A 20,764-nucleotide genomic window follows, 5' to 3' on the forward strand; every position below is an offset into this window, starting at 1 on the left:
TGGACGATAACGAGAGGCCACATAGAGCTCTTCTGCTCAACGATTTTCTGGAGAGTGAGGATATTCGCCGGATGGATTGGCCAGCCAGATCTCCAGACCTTAACCCTATAGAGCATGTCTGGGACGCTATGGGGAGGGCAATTGCAACTCGCAACCCCCCTCCGGGAACCATCCAGGGAATGAAAACAGCGTTTCTGAACGAGTGGGATCAATTGCCACAGGAAATGATAAACTGCCTTATTTCAAGTATGAAATCACGCTGCGAGACCTGTATATCTGTAAGAGGGCACCATACCCCCTATTAACCCATTTTTTTTTTGTTTATTCTGCAACCGCTGTTTCATACCTTCCGTCTCCAACGAGTGTTACGCACGATCATGCGTGTGTATTAAAATTATTGAATGGTTATTTATTTTGTATTGTATCAATGTATGTACAAATTAAATTTCATCACGAAAATGAGAAACTTTGCCTGGTTTTAATTTATACAAAAATTGCCGCGTTTTCAAGACAAATAAATTCAATTGGTCGAATGGTCGACGCGTCATCAGGACCTCGTGGTCAGAAACCTCGTGGTGGTTTGACGGCTCTCCATTGAAGAGCCGTCAAACCACCACGAGGTCCTGATGACGCGTCGACCATTCGACCAATTGAATTTATTTGTCTTGAAAACGTGGCAATTTTTGTATAAATTAAAACCAGGCAAAGTTTCTCATTTTTGTGATGAAATTTGATTTGTACATACATTGATACAAAACAAATAACCATTCAATAATTTTAATACACACGCATGATCGTGCGTAACACTCGTTGGAGTCGGAAGGTATGAAACAGCGGTTGCAGAATAAAAAAAAAAAAGGGGTTAATAGGGGGTATGGTCCCCTCTTACAGATATACAGGTCTCGCAGCGTGATTTCATACTTGAAATGAGGCAATTTATCATTTCCTGTGGCAATTGGTCCCATCTCGTTCAGCAACGCTGTTTTCATTCCCTGGATGGTTCCCGGAGGGGGGGTTGCGAGTTGCAATTGCCCTCCCCAGAGCGTCCCAGACATGCTCTATAGGGTTAAGGTCTGGAGATGTGGCTGGCCAATTCATCCGGCGAATATCCTCACTCTCTAGAAAATCGTCGAGCAGAAGAGCTCTATGTGGCCTCGCGTTATCGTCCATTAAAATGAACTCAGGGCCAACTGCACCCCTGAAAAGGCGAACATAGGGCTCCAAGACCTCATCCCTATACCTCACACCAGTCACAGTGCCTCTTTCAAAGACATGGAGAGGTGTGCGGCCATCCAACATGATGCCTGCCCAGACCATTAAACCTCCTCCGCCACAATGGTCGATTTCGCGGACATTGGAGGGTAGGTTGCGGTTCCTGGTTCTCTCCATATGAACGTACGGCGAGAATCGGTGCTTAGGCTGAACCGGGACTCATCAGTGAAGAGAACGGTCGCATGTGGCGGACATGATAACACCATCTGTAAAAATAAATGCGTCAAAGTAAAATTATCTCATGGCAACTCCAAGTTCCCTATCTTTAAGATTACGTTATTTGCGTTTAAATGGAGCTGGAAGGGGTAGAATTTTCTGATGAAAATTAATACTGAGAGTTTGAAGCAATTTTAAAAAAGCATTTTTTTTTTTTTTTTTTCGATGCTCAAAATATCCAAGTTTTGCATATTATGTCCTCTGAAATGCACCAATAAACTTAGAACTATGTCAAAATATACATTTATGGCAGAAAAAGGCATTTTTACAGAAAAGCTTGAAAATTGGCATTTATTGCACTTTGCTTGAAATTCCGGGATCTGGTAATCAAACACGAATATATTGGGAGGGAATTGCATTTTAATTAATTTGACAAAATTTATAAATGATTAATATTAATTAGCGTGGTCCACCTACATACACTTCATTGTGACTCGAATCATATTGAACAGACATACATTTAACACTTTTATAGTGTTTCATCATCTTTATCAAATATCTGTCGCAGTTCGATAACTTTGATTATTTTTTGAATCTTTTCTTGCTGTTTTTGTTTAATTGATGTAAATAAAAGAATAAAATACTGGGATTCCTAAAAATTAAAGAAAAACATTCTGAAACTAGAACTGCATTTGAAAATGTAGATTTATTTAAAATTACTACAGTATATTCTGCTTATAACGTTCCCACTTATAAAGTTTTCCCGCTTAGTACGACTTATTTTCGTAATCCTAACTTTTACTAACACTTATCAAAACTTCACTTTACTTTTAAAGCGTTTACCCGCCTACAACGTTTTTTATGATGAGTTTTTTGGAGACGAAGAGTTTCTTGCCACATTTAAAATACAAGATTGCAATCTCAATATTTGAATATTCAAATATGAAATTCAAAAAGACGACCTGGTATAGGTTGTCGATTATCAACACTAGCTGCAATCAACTTAAACCTCAGATATAATTTATTTAATAGTAGGTATACACATTGCCTTATCAGAGAACGAATTATCGGGACTGCAAGCAAAACGTAGCATATATCCTAAATTTTCGGACCTTTGTGCTCTTAAATGCATGAACTCTTTCTTCATGAAACAAATGTCTCTAATGTCGGTACTGTACTAAATGAGTAATTAGATTGAGGAAAAAAAATCAGAGAACGTCTTAACCGTTCTAGGCACGACCAAAACGCCAAGTTGTACCTTTGGTGTACGATTGATGAATTTTGCAGGATTTTGAAGTGACGTCATCAATTTTTAAAGCGTTATAACTCATTAATTATGGGTCAGATCAAAAAAATGGAAACACTTTTCCATATTAGTTTTTCTCAAGCAATCGCGTGTGTAATTATTGGGCGATCAATAGTTACCACCCTATATGTATATGTTATGTATTATCTCGCTTTTTTTTCTTGCATTTTAAACGTACCACCAGAGTATTTTTATACATGATCGATCGAGATATGATCGAACATTTTTTGCCTCTTTGCGGACACTTTTGAATTTATATTAGGTTATTTATACGATTTACAAAATGTATTTACGTTCCCCCATGAAGCAAGTATACAAGCTACAATGTTATAATAACGAAAGAAGGCAACTGCAACTATTGCACGATAAAATGCACCATACTCGTTGCAGAGTGTTGTTTCTATAAATAATACTTAAAAAATACTTTTTGTGAAACCAAAACTGACTAAATGGCTGCAGTTATGTTCAACTTACCTGGGTTATTAACCCATTCTTGAAGAGCTTTTTGCAGTCTCCTAACATGAAGGGGTTTGCTAGCCATGCCGACTAAAGCCATTATTTCTAAGAATTCTTCTTCACCAGCTTCACAAAGCTGCTGTACATCATCTCCACCTGTATCATGCAAACACAAAAGAAGAAGGAAAGAGGAGAAAAAAAAAACACTTCTGCTTACCTGAAAGAGTTTGTACAAAAAATATGCAAATATCAAAAGATGAAAGTTAAACTGCATACCACTTTTTCTCAGTCGTAATGCTGCGACTACCAAACTGGGAATGCATACATGCAGTGAATATCATGAACATGTATAAAATACGAACCAAATTGATTTCAGTAAAAGTTTCATTTTGAAGAACTTGGAAATTTCTGTTCGAAGGGTAGCTGAATGTAAATCGCGTAGCCCAAAATTTTTTCCGCTATTAAACATCGTATACCTACCCAGCAAGAATACCTTCATCGTTACGATTTGCTATTACCAGTGTTTCAGGCGTACTGAAAAATTCCAAGCTATCACAAATCATAATAATTCTTAAAAACGTACCACACAGAAATGTTATGAAAATTCTGAAAATGGATGTTTCAAATTCCACATTTCAGACAGAATTGAACGAATTGTTATCTGTCTGGTGAATTGATTCTCGAATGTGCAGTCAAACTCGATTATAACGACATTCAAAAGATTAAGAAATTACGCCGTTAAATTCAAGTTATTGTAAAAACCGAGGTTGAGATGTGTGCTGAAATAAAATATAAATAAATATTTTATTGTTCTCAAGTCATCCTTTTAACTTCCAATTCGAAAGTTGTTGCTGTATCTCTTTCTTTTCTAAGTGCAATATTAACTGAGATATTCAAATTCGAAAACAGTTGAAAATGAAATAAGAGCGTATATTGAGGGACAAACTTGTACTATGCTGTTCCTATAAGCTTATATGCTTTTCTTTGTGTCACTTTTAGCGAGTTTTGAATTCGAATATCACAGCTAATATTTCATTTAAAAATATGTAATTTTTTGTTACCCTCAAGAGAGACAGGCCAGCAACTTTCTAATTGAGTTTTTGAGCACAGTGTGTTCATATAAAAAGTTAATTTATTTTATTTTATTTTAATGACTATACCACCCCTCGCAATATGAATGACTTATCTGAAGTCAACACGTTAGGGGCCTTACACACGGAGCGGTGCGGATGTGGACCCGCGTCCGCATTCGCATGCCTTTTCATAAGAGCACATATTTGCGGGCGTTTCGCCCTCATCGTTAGACTCATTTTGTTTTCACCCAGTGAACGCTGTACGTGTGAATAGCGCGTTGTTTTTATATAGTATTTAATTTTTTTCAAGTTTTATTTTATTATTTAAGAATAAAATTGTGAAGTATGGACAAAAAGAAGGTTCTAGCTGTGCTAAAAATATTCTAAAAATATTTAAATATAAACTGCTGGCAGGCATTACACATGCTAATGTTTTTCACTAAAATGCTTTTTTCATCAAAACTAAGTTTTTGTTAGATAAGAAACATTTTGTCAAACATGACTCATTCAAATGTCTTGATACCCTGTGTGTCTCAACACATACATACTGTTACTGAGGTGTAAACTGGGGTGACTTAGTGCCAAGGTTCCGTCTATGTGCCATTCACGGATTTTTGGACGCAAGCTCTTCCTGGGAGGGTATGGATGAACTATCAGTTTCAAATTTTTTCATGCCGATTCAAGAGCTGCAGGTGACTTACCGACAGAATATATTGCACCATTTGCTGTCAGCTGTTGTCTAGAGAATGTTTTAGGTTATACTCTGATTTACACAAAATTTTTCAAGTTCGTGTAAATCTCTCCTGGTGCAGACAGTGTGTGTTTCGTGGACACTAGGTAATTTAATATTTCTATGTAGAAGTTACTTACGATAAGAAATACGTATTTGAATTGTAAAAATACTGCATTTTGGCAGAAATATGACGCACATAAACAAAAAAATGGGGATTCAGTTGCTGACTTTGTGCCACCTGTTTTTTCAGGGTTTTTGCCCTTTTTCATAAGTTTGTTATTGTCCCAGCAATGGTTCGCAAGTAGGTGTGGAAGCTGGGTAGTCGACCCTACCGCAACTACTCAAATGAAACACTTGAACAGGCTCTTAGTGTGATAAGAAACAAACAGATGCTCACCATTTTTGATCATGTTGGGGAGGCGTGTGTAACCATCACCACCTAGAGATCTGAACCTTCGCACTCTGCTTGTGACGTGAAGTAAGTAGTCCATTTTCCCTCAGAATATTCAGGAAAATAAAAATTCCCTGCTCGTGCCAGTATCATCGTTGCGAGGAAAAGAAATGATCGGGCTCAGAATTGGCGATTTCTATGCCCCACATCCAATCACTATGCGGTATTTGTGAGTCAATCAGGTATATTCTACGCCAAAATAAGAAGAAACGAAATAGGATGCTGTGTTTTAAAATGTGGCAAACTTGCTAGGTAGTCTGAATGACGTTTATGACAAACAGTGCACAAGCCTTCTATCTCTAGGTGGTGATGGTGTAGTGGCCATGAAGAGAATTGACAAATTTTACTCATGGCCTGACCCAGCTGACGAAATTTGGTATTCGAGGTGCCGAATTATAATGAAAATCAAGAAACCTTGATATATTAGCAGGGACAACAACTTTGTAGTGGATTCGAAGAAATGAATGTTATATTCATAGTGTTATTTTTTAAGAGCCCTATATTTTTGAGTTTTCAGTCTTCTTTATTTTTGTTAATGTTTCAGGGAATTAAAATTTTCTGAAAAAAGTAAAAATGAATGCTTTCTTTACTTAAAAATGTTAATAAACTGTTTTTTTTAGGTTTCAGAGATTATTTTATTTTAAAAATTCAAAAACGATCTAATTTTGGGCAGAAATAATTTTTCCAAATTGTTCCAAGTAAAGTTAACAACCGGAATTGAATAAAAATGGGTGTGACAGGCGAGAAAAAGTGATGGCACCCTCCCAGGGGGTGACTATGTGCCACGCGAAAAAAATTCGCTGTCCTTTCTTTATCATATATTTTTTAACCAGAAATCGAAAGCTGAGATGTGAGGCTACCTTTAGTAAAACTCCCAGTAGCCTAGGCAAAGCATAAGGGACGATATGAAGAAAAAGCCTCAAAAAGTGGCACAAAGTCATCCCAGCATACTGTACTTTAACACGAGCTTTCAGGATTTAAATTGGTGGTTATTTTTTATTGAATTTTAACTTTAACAACATGCAGGTTTTTCAAAAATCACCAAAATTTACCCATACTTTGTGTCATAATTTTTTTTTTAAATTTTAATTAAAAAATCCTCGTGTTATCGTATGTGACACGTAGGCAGTTAAAGTTGCTGTATCTCCTTCATCTCAGAAAAAAAAACGGATGAATAGAGTACGTGGGTACATCCTATTAAGGAACAGGCACCTTCATATGGTGTTTTTAAGGGTATTTACGGCAAATATAATTTAAAAAATTCCATGGTAAATCATCTCTAAAAGTAGCCAATGATCCGGGCAAATTCCATACGGACCCGCGTCTCGTGTGTATAGCTCCATATAACCTAATGTACAAAACCTATATGTGTGGATGCGGAGCCCGCACTTAGGTTTTGACACATGCGGACGCCATCCGTACCCGCACGAACGCTTCCAAGTTGCGGGCGCATTCCGCATCGTCTAAAAGGCTCCGTATGTACCAATAGTTGAAACTTCTTCTGGACCCGCGTCCGCATCCGCATCCGCTTCGTGTGAAAGGCCCCTTTTTTGGATCCTTTTTTGAAATTATAAGTATGCCTTTGTAGATCAACGGTTCGCCAGTAATTTGCGGTTCGTGCTGTTAGCTATGCACCCTGTATTATGTATATTTATACTATACAGAGTATCTCTAAACTCATAGTGCATACGTTTGGGGTGATAAAACACAACCCATGCAGAGAGCTCGAGTGGTCAAACGCTGAAGGGCGCTTTCCAGTGAACGCAATAAATACGGGTATACGAATCGGGAGATAGCCGATATGCATTCCATTTATGTAGCTGTGGATGGAAATGCAAGGGAAACCCAAAGATTCTACCAAGACGGTAAAAAGCTTGCATCACTGTTTGCGGCTGCAATTTCGAGCAGTTGCTGGGTAACGTCTCTGTGTAATTGGAAGAGTTAATGTGTAAAACATTCCCCCCCCCCCCTAAATTCATTGGTATCTTTGCACTCTGTTCTTGTCCGCCTTGTTTCTCATTATTTCATGACACAGCACGTAACGGACTCTAGCGCTGAACCACTTGATTCCAAGAATGGGTTACATGGTGAGTTGTGCTCGTATATAGTTTTGTTCTATCACTCCTATTGTATGCATCATTAGTTTTGTGACACGCTGTGTAGTGTCCCCAGTAGCACAACGATATCATACCAATACCGGTCCGACTACGGAATGTCGAATGAATATCGAACGTCGGAAAGAAGTCGGAAATTTTTACGTGTCCGATATCGAACGATATAGTAAAAATGTAAAATATATAAACGTCAAAATATCTTATTTTTTTCTCTAAAATAGTTTTACTTTCATTTTTACAGCATTTCGTTAAGAAGGAGAATATCTTATACGATAATTAGTCTCTTTTGAAATAATCCAAATTTTCGCACATCATAAGGTCGCAATTGTTATTTAGAACGACGAAAAACGACGTTCATTTGCATGGCCGTATTTATGTTTTTGCCGCCTGTGGGCTATACAAATTTTGCCGCCCCCTCCTATTTCTGTCTGACTTTTTTACCCCTGGCATGCCATTACTAATAAATCATACGCAAACAAAAGTAAAAACAGTGGTACTGTATATAGTTGCGCCTAAATTTTACTTTTCTGTCCTGATTCGTATCCTATTCCGATCCATAATGATTTCCATATATTACGGAGGGGGGGGGATATTTCTGCACAACCTACGGCTCGCAGTCTTCTGCACATCGATGAAAAACACTGATAAATTTTATTCGAATGTATGGTACATGCTTCCTGCGTACTTGGTTAGAGTCTAGCAACAAAATCAATAATACATTACATAATATCTATACATAATATCTTTAACCGCACGTCCTAAAGTGTATTTTGAAATAATGAAATACTTTTTCAAAATTGTTTCGTGGACCGATTAAAATTCTATACGGGGCCTGCCAGTGGTTTGTGCACTCGTGTGATTTGAATGTGCTAGCATTACTTGAATATACAGAGTGTTCCACAATCGCCTGACAGTTTTCAAAATGCGAATAGCAAGGAAACGGTGACAGATATTAAAGTCATTCTTGCGGAATGTCAATGTGCGAAGTCAGGAATTTCAGCAAAGTTATTTATGTTTCAAGGGATTATATAGTTATTGAAACAAAATTAACTTTTTATATGGACAACCTGCGCCCAAGAACCGAATTAAAAAGTTGTTGCCCTGTCTCTTCTGATGCCAACGAAGAAAAATTTCAATGTTTTAAGTGCAATATTCGCAGAGATATCTGAATTCAAAAATCGGAGAAAAGTTGGAAAAGAAGCGTTGTCCATTAGTTTTTGCTGCTTTTTTCCCTAACTTTCCTCCTTTTCGAATTGAAATATCTCAGTAAATACTTAGAAACAAGGAAATTTTTATTAATTAAGCTGCTTTTGTTCTTTTCCTTGTGCTACTTTTATATTGAAAGCCACATAATAAAAAATATAATAATACATAAAAAGATTATGTAAAAAAATTCATTGAAAAGTTAATTTAGTATTTAAAGATTTTTATAGATTTTCTCCTGTTATACCGAAACCAATTTTTGTGGAAAATTTGTACATGATATTCAAAAATGAGAGACGTTTAAAATCAGTGAAAAAAATGCATCGCGAAACTTCATGATTTCCAAAACTTGGTTTGTTCATCAGTTTCCAGACAATTTTCCAAAATTTCAATTCTACAGGTATGAATAATCAAACTTATTATATTAATTTGATTCTAAATGCGAATTAATTTGGGGATTTATTGAGTGGTAATTAATTTTTTTTAGAATTAAATACGAAATGAGCAATAACTAATATATATTTTATTGTGGTCTTTTCTTTCTATATTTCATTGCGTATATTTCTTTATTGCGGTACATGTAGTTTAATACAGTACCACATTTCTTGGAATAATCACCGCATAAACGTATGTGTCGCTGTATCGGAAAAAAAGTACCATCAATATATGAATGACATTTATGAACATAAAGCTCCGCATCTACCGCACATTTCTGATACAAAATTTATTAAATTTATTAAAACTTATTTTTAATTTCGGAAATGCTTGCTATATATAAATGCTCAGTAATGCTTGTCAAATGATTGCCAATTTTAAAAATGCTACTCGGTTAATTGAGAGTTGAATATCATGTGATTCAATAGGCCAATCTCTTGAAAATAGTGTTTTTTGAAACAAAAATGAACACACATACGCGTCGCATCTCTCTCAGTGTAAAGCTGGGTTTTCCTAGGAGCAGGTTTCTACAGTGCACGCAGCGTAAAAACGCTGATTGGTAAAAAAAAACTTGAATTTCCGGTTTTTAACCAATCAGCGTTTTCACGCTGCATACGGCGCAGAAATTCTACTCCTAGGAAAACCCGGCTTAAGCACCACCAGTCTCTAAATTCACATTTTTAAAAACCTAGACAACCCGATGCTCGTTCTATGAAATAAAGGGATTATTATAACATAACAATTAAAATACCGTGTATATGTAAAAAGCACTATGTACATTTTCGTCAATATTGAGATAACTCTATTAATTTGCTGTATTTTCATTACACTATACACATAGGTATAGAACATCAAGTCCTATTTCAATAAATAACAGATATATATATATATATATTCACTTTAAAAACACTTTAAACGGCTTTCTTGTAGAATTTCTCTTTTGGCACATGCTGTCAATTATCTCCGATATACAGAAATAGTTCAAACTGCGAATATAAAATGTAAACTGTTCACTTGTGTTTGTTACACGATACTTTGTTAATATAAATATTTTAGAAAAAACACGATTTATTTAATTGTTATTGCTGTAATAAGACCAGGATGTGAGTCAACTTCATGCGATTTTTTTTTTTTTTTTTTTTAAATAATAACGTGATACTCACGTATTCCATTGCAACCAAAATAAAACTAAAATGCAATAAATATTCCTTTTTTACTTTAATTTCTTAAACGAGCACTAGATCAAACTTTTTTCAATTTATCGATGTATCGTATAAAAAAATATGAGTCTTACGACTTATTGAATACAAGTATCACAGAGGATTAAAAATTACCTAAGATTGATTTGTAGCGATTGTTCATAAATTATCATTAAAGAAAACTCTCACAAAATACAAAACGTATGAACTTATCAGAAATGAATAGCTATATTTCATATTTACTTACTTTGTTTTCGTCAGGAAAGTGTGAAATGAAGAGCTTTTTTCCGTTTTGTTGGTAATCCTGCGTTTATAACTGAACGTAGAGATTTGTAATACTGTATACAATGCATAAAAATGTGGACTCCACCCGCGATGAAGGCACTTTCGTCTAATTCTGTCAAGCTCCACATTTGACCCTCTTTTTTTCAGGAAAACCTCACATGAGGAGAGCTGTTCGCCTACCATTCTGCACCATGGTTTCTTTATATTCCAATTGGAAACTGCAAACGGGTGTTGTTCTGGAATGACCAGCTTCATCCCATTTCAGTTCTCAAACAAGTTTTAAAAAATCATATTGTAATCGAATACATCCATTCGATTATAGCCACAGTCAGTTCTCGGCCTTATTAGGCTAACTAAACACTGTTTCTATCCCCTCACATGGTCATCCATAGCCACTCTCAAGGGACTCTCACCAAAGCCCCGACCGGCGCAAATAAAAACATCTTTGTTGCTGAAGATTCTATCTCATATGGCGGGCATCGTTAAAATCAGTAGAATGTACTTTTTATTTTTAAAGAGAGCCGAAATTGAGCTATTGAAATGTTCTTTGCGGTCAGCTGGGAAGGGTGCAGCAACCTCCAGTCACGAAAAGAATCCGCTTTCTGTTTTTCTTCCTGACCACTGTACCAACACCCTCCATAGATAGCCCTCCAAAGAAGATAACACCCCGTCCTTTAGGGGATGTCGGCTGAACTCGTGTCTTTTTTCCAACACCTTCAGTAATCTGAAATGAGTGATGGACGCCTACTCACCCTCCCACCTTTACTTGTGGCAATACTATTTGGGAAGGCGGTACACTGCAAATAGGAAGGTTAGACAATCATACATTTTTTTATTTCAACGGTAGTCTGTGTGAAAAAAACACAAAAAATAAACAATAAACAATATGGTTTAATAATTATATGTTATTTACCATAGAAATAACACATGGCACTTCCACACGTTGACGAAACGTGAATTTAGAAAAACATTTTTTTTCTCTCCTCTTTCTATACTCCAAAATTCGCCGCCCCTCCGAATTGGCCACCCTGGGCTATAGCCCGCTTACCCGCTCCCCCTGTAAATACACTACTGTTCATTTCCCTCCCTCTCTCTCCGTCCTTCCCCAATCAGTAAGGGTCAACAATGAAGACCACCATTTTAAAAGAAGGAAGTGCGTGGCGTGCATGGCGTCCTTACAAGCCGCGAACGCGCACAATTTCGATGTTGTTTTAGAACGAAATGTAGCATTTAAAATATTGAAATGAAAAGAAGTGCGAGCTCTGAAACAAAATCGTTGACACTGAAGACACCGTTTATAAAAAAAGGTAAACATTATTTTATTGCGGAAGAGTGGATGACTTTGCCTGATAATACTCAAAAAATCGTCAACGAATAAGGCAAATACCAGAAAATACTAAAAAATTCCTAATGCATTTCGACACACTAGGGGTGTCGTCTTCAAAGGATAAGAGTACCACGCTGACCGAGTTACCCACTTGTATTGAGTACCAAATCTTCGAAGGTTTCTAACAGCTGGCTGATTCGAAGATATATTTTTGGAAAGAGAGAAAATTCACCTGCCGCTGCGGGGAATCGAACCCAGGTCCTTTCACTTTCCGGGTGAACGCACTAGATTACAGAGGCAGAGGCAATGGATATCTCAATTTCTCCTTGGAGCTCGTGTGCACTGAACGCGACCATGCATGAACGGTCGGACCTAACTCAGCTCACAATTGTTGACAATGCCACCAGATGGCGAGTTATCCGAGGATAATGTCACTCTCCGCTATCCATGCGAAGGTTTTTAACACAGCTGGCTGATGCGGAGATATATTTTTGAAAGAGAGAAAAAATTCAACTGCCCCTGGGGGGAATCGAAGCCAGGTCCTTTCACTTTCCGGTTGAAAGCCCTAGACTACTAGACAAGGGCAGTGAAATGACGTGGGTTCGATTCGACGCAGTGGCAGTTGAAATTTCTCTCTTTCCAAAAACATGTCTTCGCATCAACCAGCTGTTAAAACCTTTGTATGGATAGCGGAGAGTGATATCATTCCTCGGATAAATATGTTACACTGAAAAAGAAGAGCAATTGTGCACCTTAAAAAAAACACTTTATTGTTGACCAAGCCAACCCTTAAAAATATATTTCAATTGCTCGCTTATTACTCTTTTCACGTCCTATTATCTCTTAAAAAATTTGAGCATTCAAGGTATTAAAAAAAAATTATAACACCTACATTTTTGGAGTCAAAAACGTTTGCGACCGAAACCACAGGGGGCATTAGAGACGATGATGGGGATCTAGGTCCTCTCATCCATAGCCTACTAAACAATTATGAATGTCTAGTCGGCCGTGTCTCATCTCTTTCCGTTCTCAGGCGTTTTCGTGTTGACCTTTGACCTATGGCCATCTGCGAATTTCCCTTTTCAGCAAGAACAGGAAATGAAGAAGACTGAATCCCAATACGTGCAAAAGTGCCCAAGTTAAAAATTTTGCATTTCAAATCAGTTTAAAAATTCATTTAAAAAAGTGCAAAGGGAACTTTGCTTGGAAAGAGGCTCGAGATAAACATGCTAAAAAAATAATTTAAAAAAAAAACCTATCTTGATTTTTTACTGCATATTTTACACTTCTCGTGTAATCTATAGCTTTTTTCCCCTGATTCAATTGGATGTTTTCGAAAATTGACAAGGAAAAATAAATTTTTAAACATATATAGATGGCGCATAAATTCAAGTTGAAAAATAGATTTTTTAACAAGAATGTAGCCCATAACTCCTTCAAAAAAATAATCTTTAATTATTGGTGCATAAAACTTGAAAATGCCGATTAGGAAATAGTATAATCTTTACTCAAAGTAGTGAAATTCGCATGTCCGTATTATTATACGCTGGGAATTACGGTATCTCACAAAGAAAAGTCCATTTCTTCTCTGAAGCACTTCTTCATAACTTTTATTCGAAGAAAATCTTTTGAATCAGACACGATTTTACCAAAATCCTTTGAAAAACGGCAGGGCCTCTTGAGGTAAGACGATGCCTTCCCCCAGTTGTCTACAGTAGGGTGCCGGATTTTCACTGATAGGATTCCTCCCACCGCAACAATAAGGCCAAAGGTATGAATAGGTCTTTTTTAAGTTGACGATATAGCCTTACTGAGTGTAAAAGGTCCATGAAATTCGGGAAATAACCTCTCTGTCAGTGAAAATCGTTATTCCCACCTGTTTTTTTTTTTTTTTTTTTTGACTTCACACAAAATTATTCCCATTTATACTGATTATAAAAATTACAGTAATATCATTGCATCAAAATCTACTATAATGTGATATTCACATAACATTCGATTAAAAATAATTTAATCACGTATCACTGTATGGATACATATATAAAACTGATACGAATTCGTATACAAAAATTTATAAACAATAGCTATAATTTTCCGTAATAGAGCGGCGTCACATTTAACTTTTACAGTCAATTTTTAGCTCCAATTAGCGGCCAATTCTAGGTCTCACGGCCTGTCCGACACTTTTTTTTAGTACTATATCTTCGATGATTCTAATGAAATTTTATGAAAATTTTTACACCCCAGAATATGGATTAGTGTTCAATCGGTAATGTTATGAAATTTCTAAAGAAACCAGAAGCATGGTCTCACAAGGGTGGAGCTGACACGGCTCCAACCTTGGGGTCCCTTATGATTCTCATCACTTTTTTTTTGTTTTTTCATGCCATAAATTCACTTTGAAAAGGGTCACTGAGCGCAGGGCAGTGCTGTCTTAACTCATGAGCCCACCCAGGCACGACCCTGAGGCCTGGAGTGCAGACGGGGGGCCCTGAAAATAAAATCAGGTTAAAATTTTCGAAAGTAAACACGGAGAGGGCCCTAGAAAGATCACTTTCCTCGAGGGCCCACGATGCTCTTAAGGTGATCATGCCTAGGGGCCTTTCTTCAGGATAGGGGGATATGACCGGAAGTTAAGTTAGTTTTTTATAATTGAGCTTTATTCATTTTTTCCACCTCAGTAGGCTGATACGAAGCTTCTGTGTGTTGGGTGCGGTGTTTATACGAAAACTTTTTTCTCTGGTGATTTTTCTAGACTGCTTACACATTAAAGTGGTTTCTTCACCGTGAACCACGTCAATTGAATTGAATATTTACGAGATTATGTTCTAGATAAATTACAATACATTTTACTGAAGTTTAAATCAAGATCGCAATATGTAGCAGATGATTTTTTTTTTTTCCATTCAAATCATTATTTTCGAGAATGAAGTGAAATACAGTATATATATTTTTCATTTGCATAGAGAAATTCAAATACATAAACAGAAATAAAAAAAAAATCAATATGATATGTGATATGCAATGGACTTTGTGGAAATACTCCTCAAAGTGTGCGTCGCGACGAGATGGAAGTATCGATATGTGAGCCTATTAATGCTTCGAAGTGATTTTTTTATGAATGCACATTATCTACTAAAATATTCCGGGGAGCCACCGATGAACCATGAGTTGGGCAAGAGAATTGCGAGTGACAAAAGATTGAGTCTGCTTTATGATATTGATCTTTATGGTAAGTGTTGGTTATTCCTGAAAATCATCGCTGAATTACCAATTGTAAAATAAGGTTTTTTAGTCAACAAAAGTGCAAATTTTCTGACCATTAACACTTCATATTAAAGATCTGGTTAAATAGTATAAGTTTAGTATAGTTAAGCTATATTTTTAAATCAAAATGTAGCTTAATTACTATTAATTACTTAATTACTATTAGTAATTAAACACAAGGCCGTAGCGAAGGGGGAGGACTTGGGGGGGTCTGGTCCTCCCCAAGGACCAGACCCCCTTGAGCCAAAACTGGCTATTAAAAAATTGATTTTTGTTTATTGTTTGTCAAAATGTCCCTTACAAAAATTCTTTTTTTTTTAAATCTAATTAATTAATTGGGGTGGATATCCTTACTAGGACCATTAGAGTTGGATACACATGTGTACCTCAGGTCTTCACTTGAATCATTACAAACCAATTAAAACAGAGAGAACTCTTAAAACTCTGAAGCGAAAAGGTAAAATTATTGAACTAATTGATTAGAGATAACATGTGTGATGTTATACCCTAGTGTGTATGTTACGGTAACATATATATTGTATATAGGTTTCAATGTTTCAGGGTTGGGTTTCGGCCAGTCACAAAAACGAGTAAAAATGGCAAGAAAGAAAGTTAAATAATTTATAACATCACACAATGATCAAATATTGGTGTCATATTCCGGTTAGTTATGATTTCCATCATTCCTTTGGATATCTTACCGCAAAATATATTGTTGAGGAGGAAACTTGCAAGTGCTTTTTCGAATGAGTTGCTTGTATCATGGACATATGCAGTTGAATACACCGTTGTAACGAACTCCAAGAGACCGGAGAAATCACTTTGTTATAACGGAATTTTTTTATAAAGGAATTCCATGTTTTTGCATTGTTCCCATGTAAACTTATCTCGGGAGGGCGGATTAAAAAAGTGTTCGTTAAAACGAGATTTTCATTATATCGTATTCGTTAAAACGGGATTCGACTGTATAGCAATTCTGACGTAGTATTTCTAAGAACCTTATTTTCCACAACAGAAAATTTAACATCTCAAGAAAAGAACTTTGTAATTGTGTCATATATTTTTCCTTTTCCATTCACAAAATTGTCTTTTTTACATACTTATCTGAACATTTATGAGCCACTTTAACAATAAAACGACGGAAGCGTTCGTTTTGACCGGAAAGCTATTTTAACATGCGAATACACTAAGATTGGTCATCCATTTGATGTTTTTGAATTCCTAGAATACAAATGTTCTGGGTTTCTTAGTCAGACGAAGCTCTACCTGTAACAACGGTAGAGGTGAAAATGACCGCTATAGAGATTATGTACTAATATGATTACAAAAAAAATCTAAGTTAAACAGTCTTCATAAGCGAACATTCAAATAATACTGAAAGAATAGATATTATATCATCGTGTGCATTTTTCCAGTGCCCATTTCTTGCTATTTAAAGGTGCACTTTTGAAGAAGCTAATTGTCGTACGCTATTCTATTTATTCAGCGTTTCTATGTATCTTGACGCTTTTACTACATTAGTATGTAGTAAAAGCTAATTAATGTGCTAGAACTATTAAAGAGAAATATTAAAGCTACTTTTAATATTTCTCTAACATGCAGGGCGTGCCGTAAAGTCCACTCAAGTTTTGTGGTTCAAGAATCCTCACTCACAGCAAAGAGAAAACTTTCGAAAAACAATCCTTTTTTTACGACTTATTCAAATTCAAGTTTATTCGTCTGCGTCATAAACATGCCTATTCATACAAAAAAGGGTAAATTAAACATTCAAGTCATTGAAAATGCCCATAAAGACGAGTTATATGATCACGCTGTTGCATTATTTCCAGATAAACTCGAAATATCGCCTATTATGCGTCTCACCGTCTCATGGAGTTGGAACCAGCATCTGGTTTTAAAATTCAATATAAAAAAAATCCAATAGATTCAAACATTGAATTAAAGAAGGGTTTGAAGAAAAAAAATTGCAGAGCAATGTCATTCTTGAATTCTCTCCATGATTAAAATGTCCACGGTTTTTGAACGACGAGCTACTGGAATTACTGTTTCTCAGTAAGTTGTTCAGTCATCCAAATGTTTTATTCACATGACACTATTTCATCAAAATTCAAAATAAATAACCGCTATAACATCGGTAACTAAAGAAAATGTTTTTATTTATAAGCTCTTATATCCCGGAGTTCAGGAATTTTTTAGGGTTTCCGTGACGTTTGATTCCGCGGTACACAATAAAAGCTCTCGCGGAACCCCAGTTGGCAATTCATGCCGTAGAGCAGGGATTTCCAACGTAAAAGCTTTCGCAGAACCCTTGATGGGAATGAAACTTTTCCGTGGAATCATTGATGGCACGGTTTCTCAAAGTGTGCATCGCCAAACTTTCTTAGAAGCATCACAGCAAGCTGAGGATATTATGTCTCTTCCTCTGCCGTCCCCTAGTTGCGGTTCTGTCCATGCTACCCTCGGACAGAGTTCAATAAGCTTTCTTGTGGTGGGGATTTTATGCATGGCTGTTTCAACATTAAAGATGACCCATCATGGGATTCCTGGGCAAGGAGATGTTCTGTGGCCCCATAGCTAGAAGTAACAGCTTATTTGCACACTTACACTCGAAAATCTACCTGGGTCTTGGGAGATAAAACTACTATTACCATTTCCACTGTTGTTTGGTCATCTGAATTTGTTAAAATATGTGCCACATTTTCGTCAAAGTGCGAAATAAAGAACAGCATCTGTAACAAGAACTTCTTTTTTTTTATTTGGAACCTCACCGGGTTCCAAAATGTTTTAAGGATCCAGTTGAAAATCCATGCCGTAAAGTGTCACGATATTGTTTGGGGAGCAAAAACATATTTCAGGGATAAAATTACATTTATGAAATAAAGTAAGACTCCAGTTATCCGGATCGCTTCGACTGCACTGAAGCAAGTGAAGGCAGCAAAACAACTGACTGAACCGATATGTTCAGGAAATGATACATTTTAATACAGTACGTAAGTGCAAAATGTAAACAAATTGTTTTAATAGTCATCAAGTTACATTACATACTAAAGCAAAATTCGTTTTTCACTAAGAAATAACATTCATTTCGTGAATTATCCAATTTCATCCGGATGGGGTCCCGTCGCAATTGATTCGGATAATTTAGTGCTACTGTATTGATATACTGCAATTCCCAACCATTGTTCCAGGGCATTTTCGAATACTTCCTCCCTCGAGATTGGACAGGAACACTTTGAGATACTTAAGAGTTCTGATCTCATTCTCTAGGATGCTGTGAATGCCATAAGTTCGCTAATCTCAACAGCCTGATGATAATATGAAGCAGTTTTCAAAGTTACGGATCTTTCTGACGAAGTCGGTTACTATTAGTACTTAACAGTACATACAGCTCGTACACATTCCTCTGCGGAATTTATAATAAATCGGTACGTGCTAGAACGCGAGGCCAGAGTGTGAAGGCTGAAATAACTACTCTGACGTGACATGGCAACACACGTTAATGCGTGTGATATAAAATTCCACCAATAAGTCTTCTATAGATACGTTCACACAGTGCTGACGTGACGTGGGAATGTGCCGAATTACGAAGTTTTACGTAACACGCCTTATTACGTATCAGAAAAAAATCAAACCTTTCAGATATTCGTCAGTCGTGTGACGGCATGTGAAGACGCCATATTTGTTTTTCTCGTTCTTTTTGCTTCGTTCGTGTTTTGATCAATTTTGTTTTTTGTTTGTGTTTTTATTCATTTGGGGTTTTTTCGTGTTTTCATTTATTTTGCTTTTTGTTCGCGTTTCGACGATGAAAGAGGAACTAATCGAACACGTTCGGTCAAATTCTCTGCTGCATCACCGTACCATCACCGTCTATAGCAGAAAGCCTCCACGCGAAGCTCAAGACGTCACTGAAGTCGTCCATTTCACCTATATTCATTGAATACACTGCAGAAAAAGGTAAAGATTTCGCATACGTTGGCCTGCTATATTCAATTTCTACAGGTGAAATGGATGACTTCAGTGACGTCAAAACTTCGCGCGGAGGCTTTCTGCTATAGAAGGAGTCGGCTCGCCCCACACACACGCACACACATCTACTACTACTACCTACTACTGAACCACACAAGCACCTCGTCTATATTCCTCTGCGGAATTTCTAACGAATTGGTACATGTTAGAATGTGTGTGTATGTGTAGTGAATCTGACGTGAAGTTTGTTTCTGTGTAATGTTTGTTGTGTGTAGTGCTTTCATCTGCCATCAATTTTTCTAACTATGAGTGAGGTGTAATGATTGAATAATTGCATTGGTGCAGGCTTGTTGGCGAGACTTTTTAACCGGGAGATCGGCTCGCATACGCGCCTCGAAGTTGGGAACCACAGAAAACCAACTTCAGCTGACCACCATTATGGCGATGGTGGTGTCAGACACCCCCTCCCCATTCCATGCTGGAGCTGTTGATCTGCGTTTATGGAAATCAGAACCACCCTTAAGAGTGTGGGACAGGTGCGGTCGCACCGGGCTCTGAGTTTTGGGGGTCCCGCATTTACAGTAGCAATAATTTCCTTCATAAATTTTAAAAATTTAATTTTCATTTAGAAAGAAATAGTTCTCAATTTCCACCATATATGGAATTTTTTCTAATAATTTCAGAATTTTCCATCAATTCTGGAATTACAGTGAAACCTCGACATATCTTGAAGCCTTGAAAGACTCGTTTGAACATAATTTTCCTACAGCTCTAGAGAAGGTGCTCGATGACTTAAAATGGGTATTGGATGTGTTTGTTCAGCGTGAACAAAAGACCACCCAGCCTAAACTCAGAAAAATACGAGGTCTTGATAGATTTGACATTACACAGCAATTTAAAAATCGCATTCCAAAACCAAAGCCTACTCGAATTTCGGCGGAAATTACAAAATGAATTTAAAATCTTGTCTGAGATGCAATTATCATGTGTTCTAATCTACTGAAACCAATGTTAAACTACCATGATGCAAACGTGGTTAACACTAGAAGGGTCTGACTATATATTATACCTAAAAGAGCAGTTGGCAGTCATTTTGACTGCTGCTTCTTTTTAGTCCAATGTATTCAATTACACTAAATGTTTACAATAAAAAATAACAAGCATTATTCCACATGGGTAATTCGTTAATTTTGAAGAAATTTGCATTTTCTTAAGCACACTGGGTGTCCATAAAATGACTTTTCAACTATAAATATGAAAAATTAGAGGGCAACTTTGGACAAGATTTACGATGAAAAAAGATAGATAAACATTGCATTTACATCACATCGTACATTGATCCATTTTGATGATGTACACCTTTTTATATGTATATCACTGTCTTTCTTATTCACTTTATTTAGTTGTTCGCGCACGCTATGGATCACATACTATTATGCCCGTGTAAATTTGCACTGTGGAGGAAAAACTACGACAATATTAAAATTTCATACTACAAATTAACTTGAAGAACATACAATT

The 20,764-nt window shown here is 36.6% G+C and overlaps 1 protein-coding gene across 4 annotated transcripts in view; it reads right to left on the reverse strand.

The window, feature by feature from the left end:
• Positions 1-20,764, reverse strand: part of LOC149080464 (NGFI-A-binding protein 1-like) — a 567,589-nt gene that overhangs the window by 341,135 nt on the left and 205,690 nt on the right. For 3 of the 4 annotated variants that reach the window (XM_089239575.1, XM_089239574.1, XM_089239576.1), the window contains one exon: positions 3,209-3,346. The exons of the other annotated variant lie outside the window; for it this stretch is intronic. In XM_089239575.1, the coding sequence (XP_089095701.1) occupies positions 3,209-3,346 (138 nt within the window). The remainder of the gene's footprint in view (positions 1-3,208; positions 3,347-20,764) is intronic. 4 annotated transcript variants of the gene reach the window in all.

Source organism: Pholcus phalangioides, unplaced genomic scaffold (genome assembly GCF_987345545.1).
Source record: "Pholcus phalangioides strain wild (caught in Gottingen) unplaced genomic scaffold, Ppha-v1.0 ptg000011l_1, whole genome shotgun sequence".
Lineage (NCBI taxonomy): Eukaryota > Metazoa > Arthropoda > Arachnida > Araneae > Pholcidae > Pholcus > Pholcus phalangioides.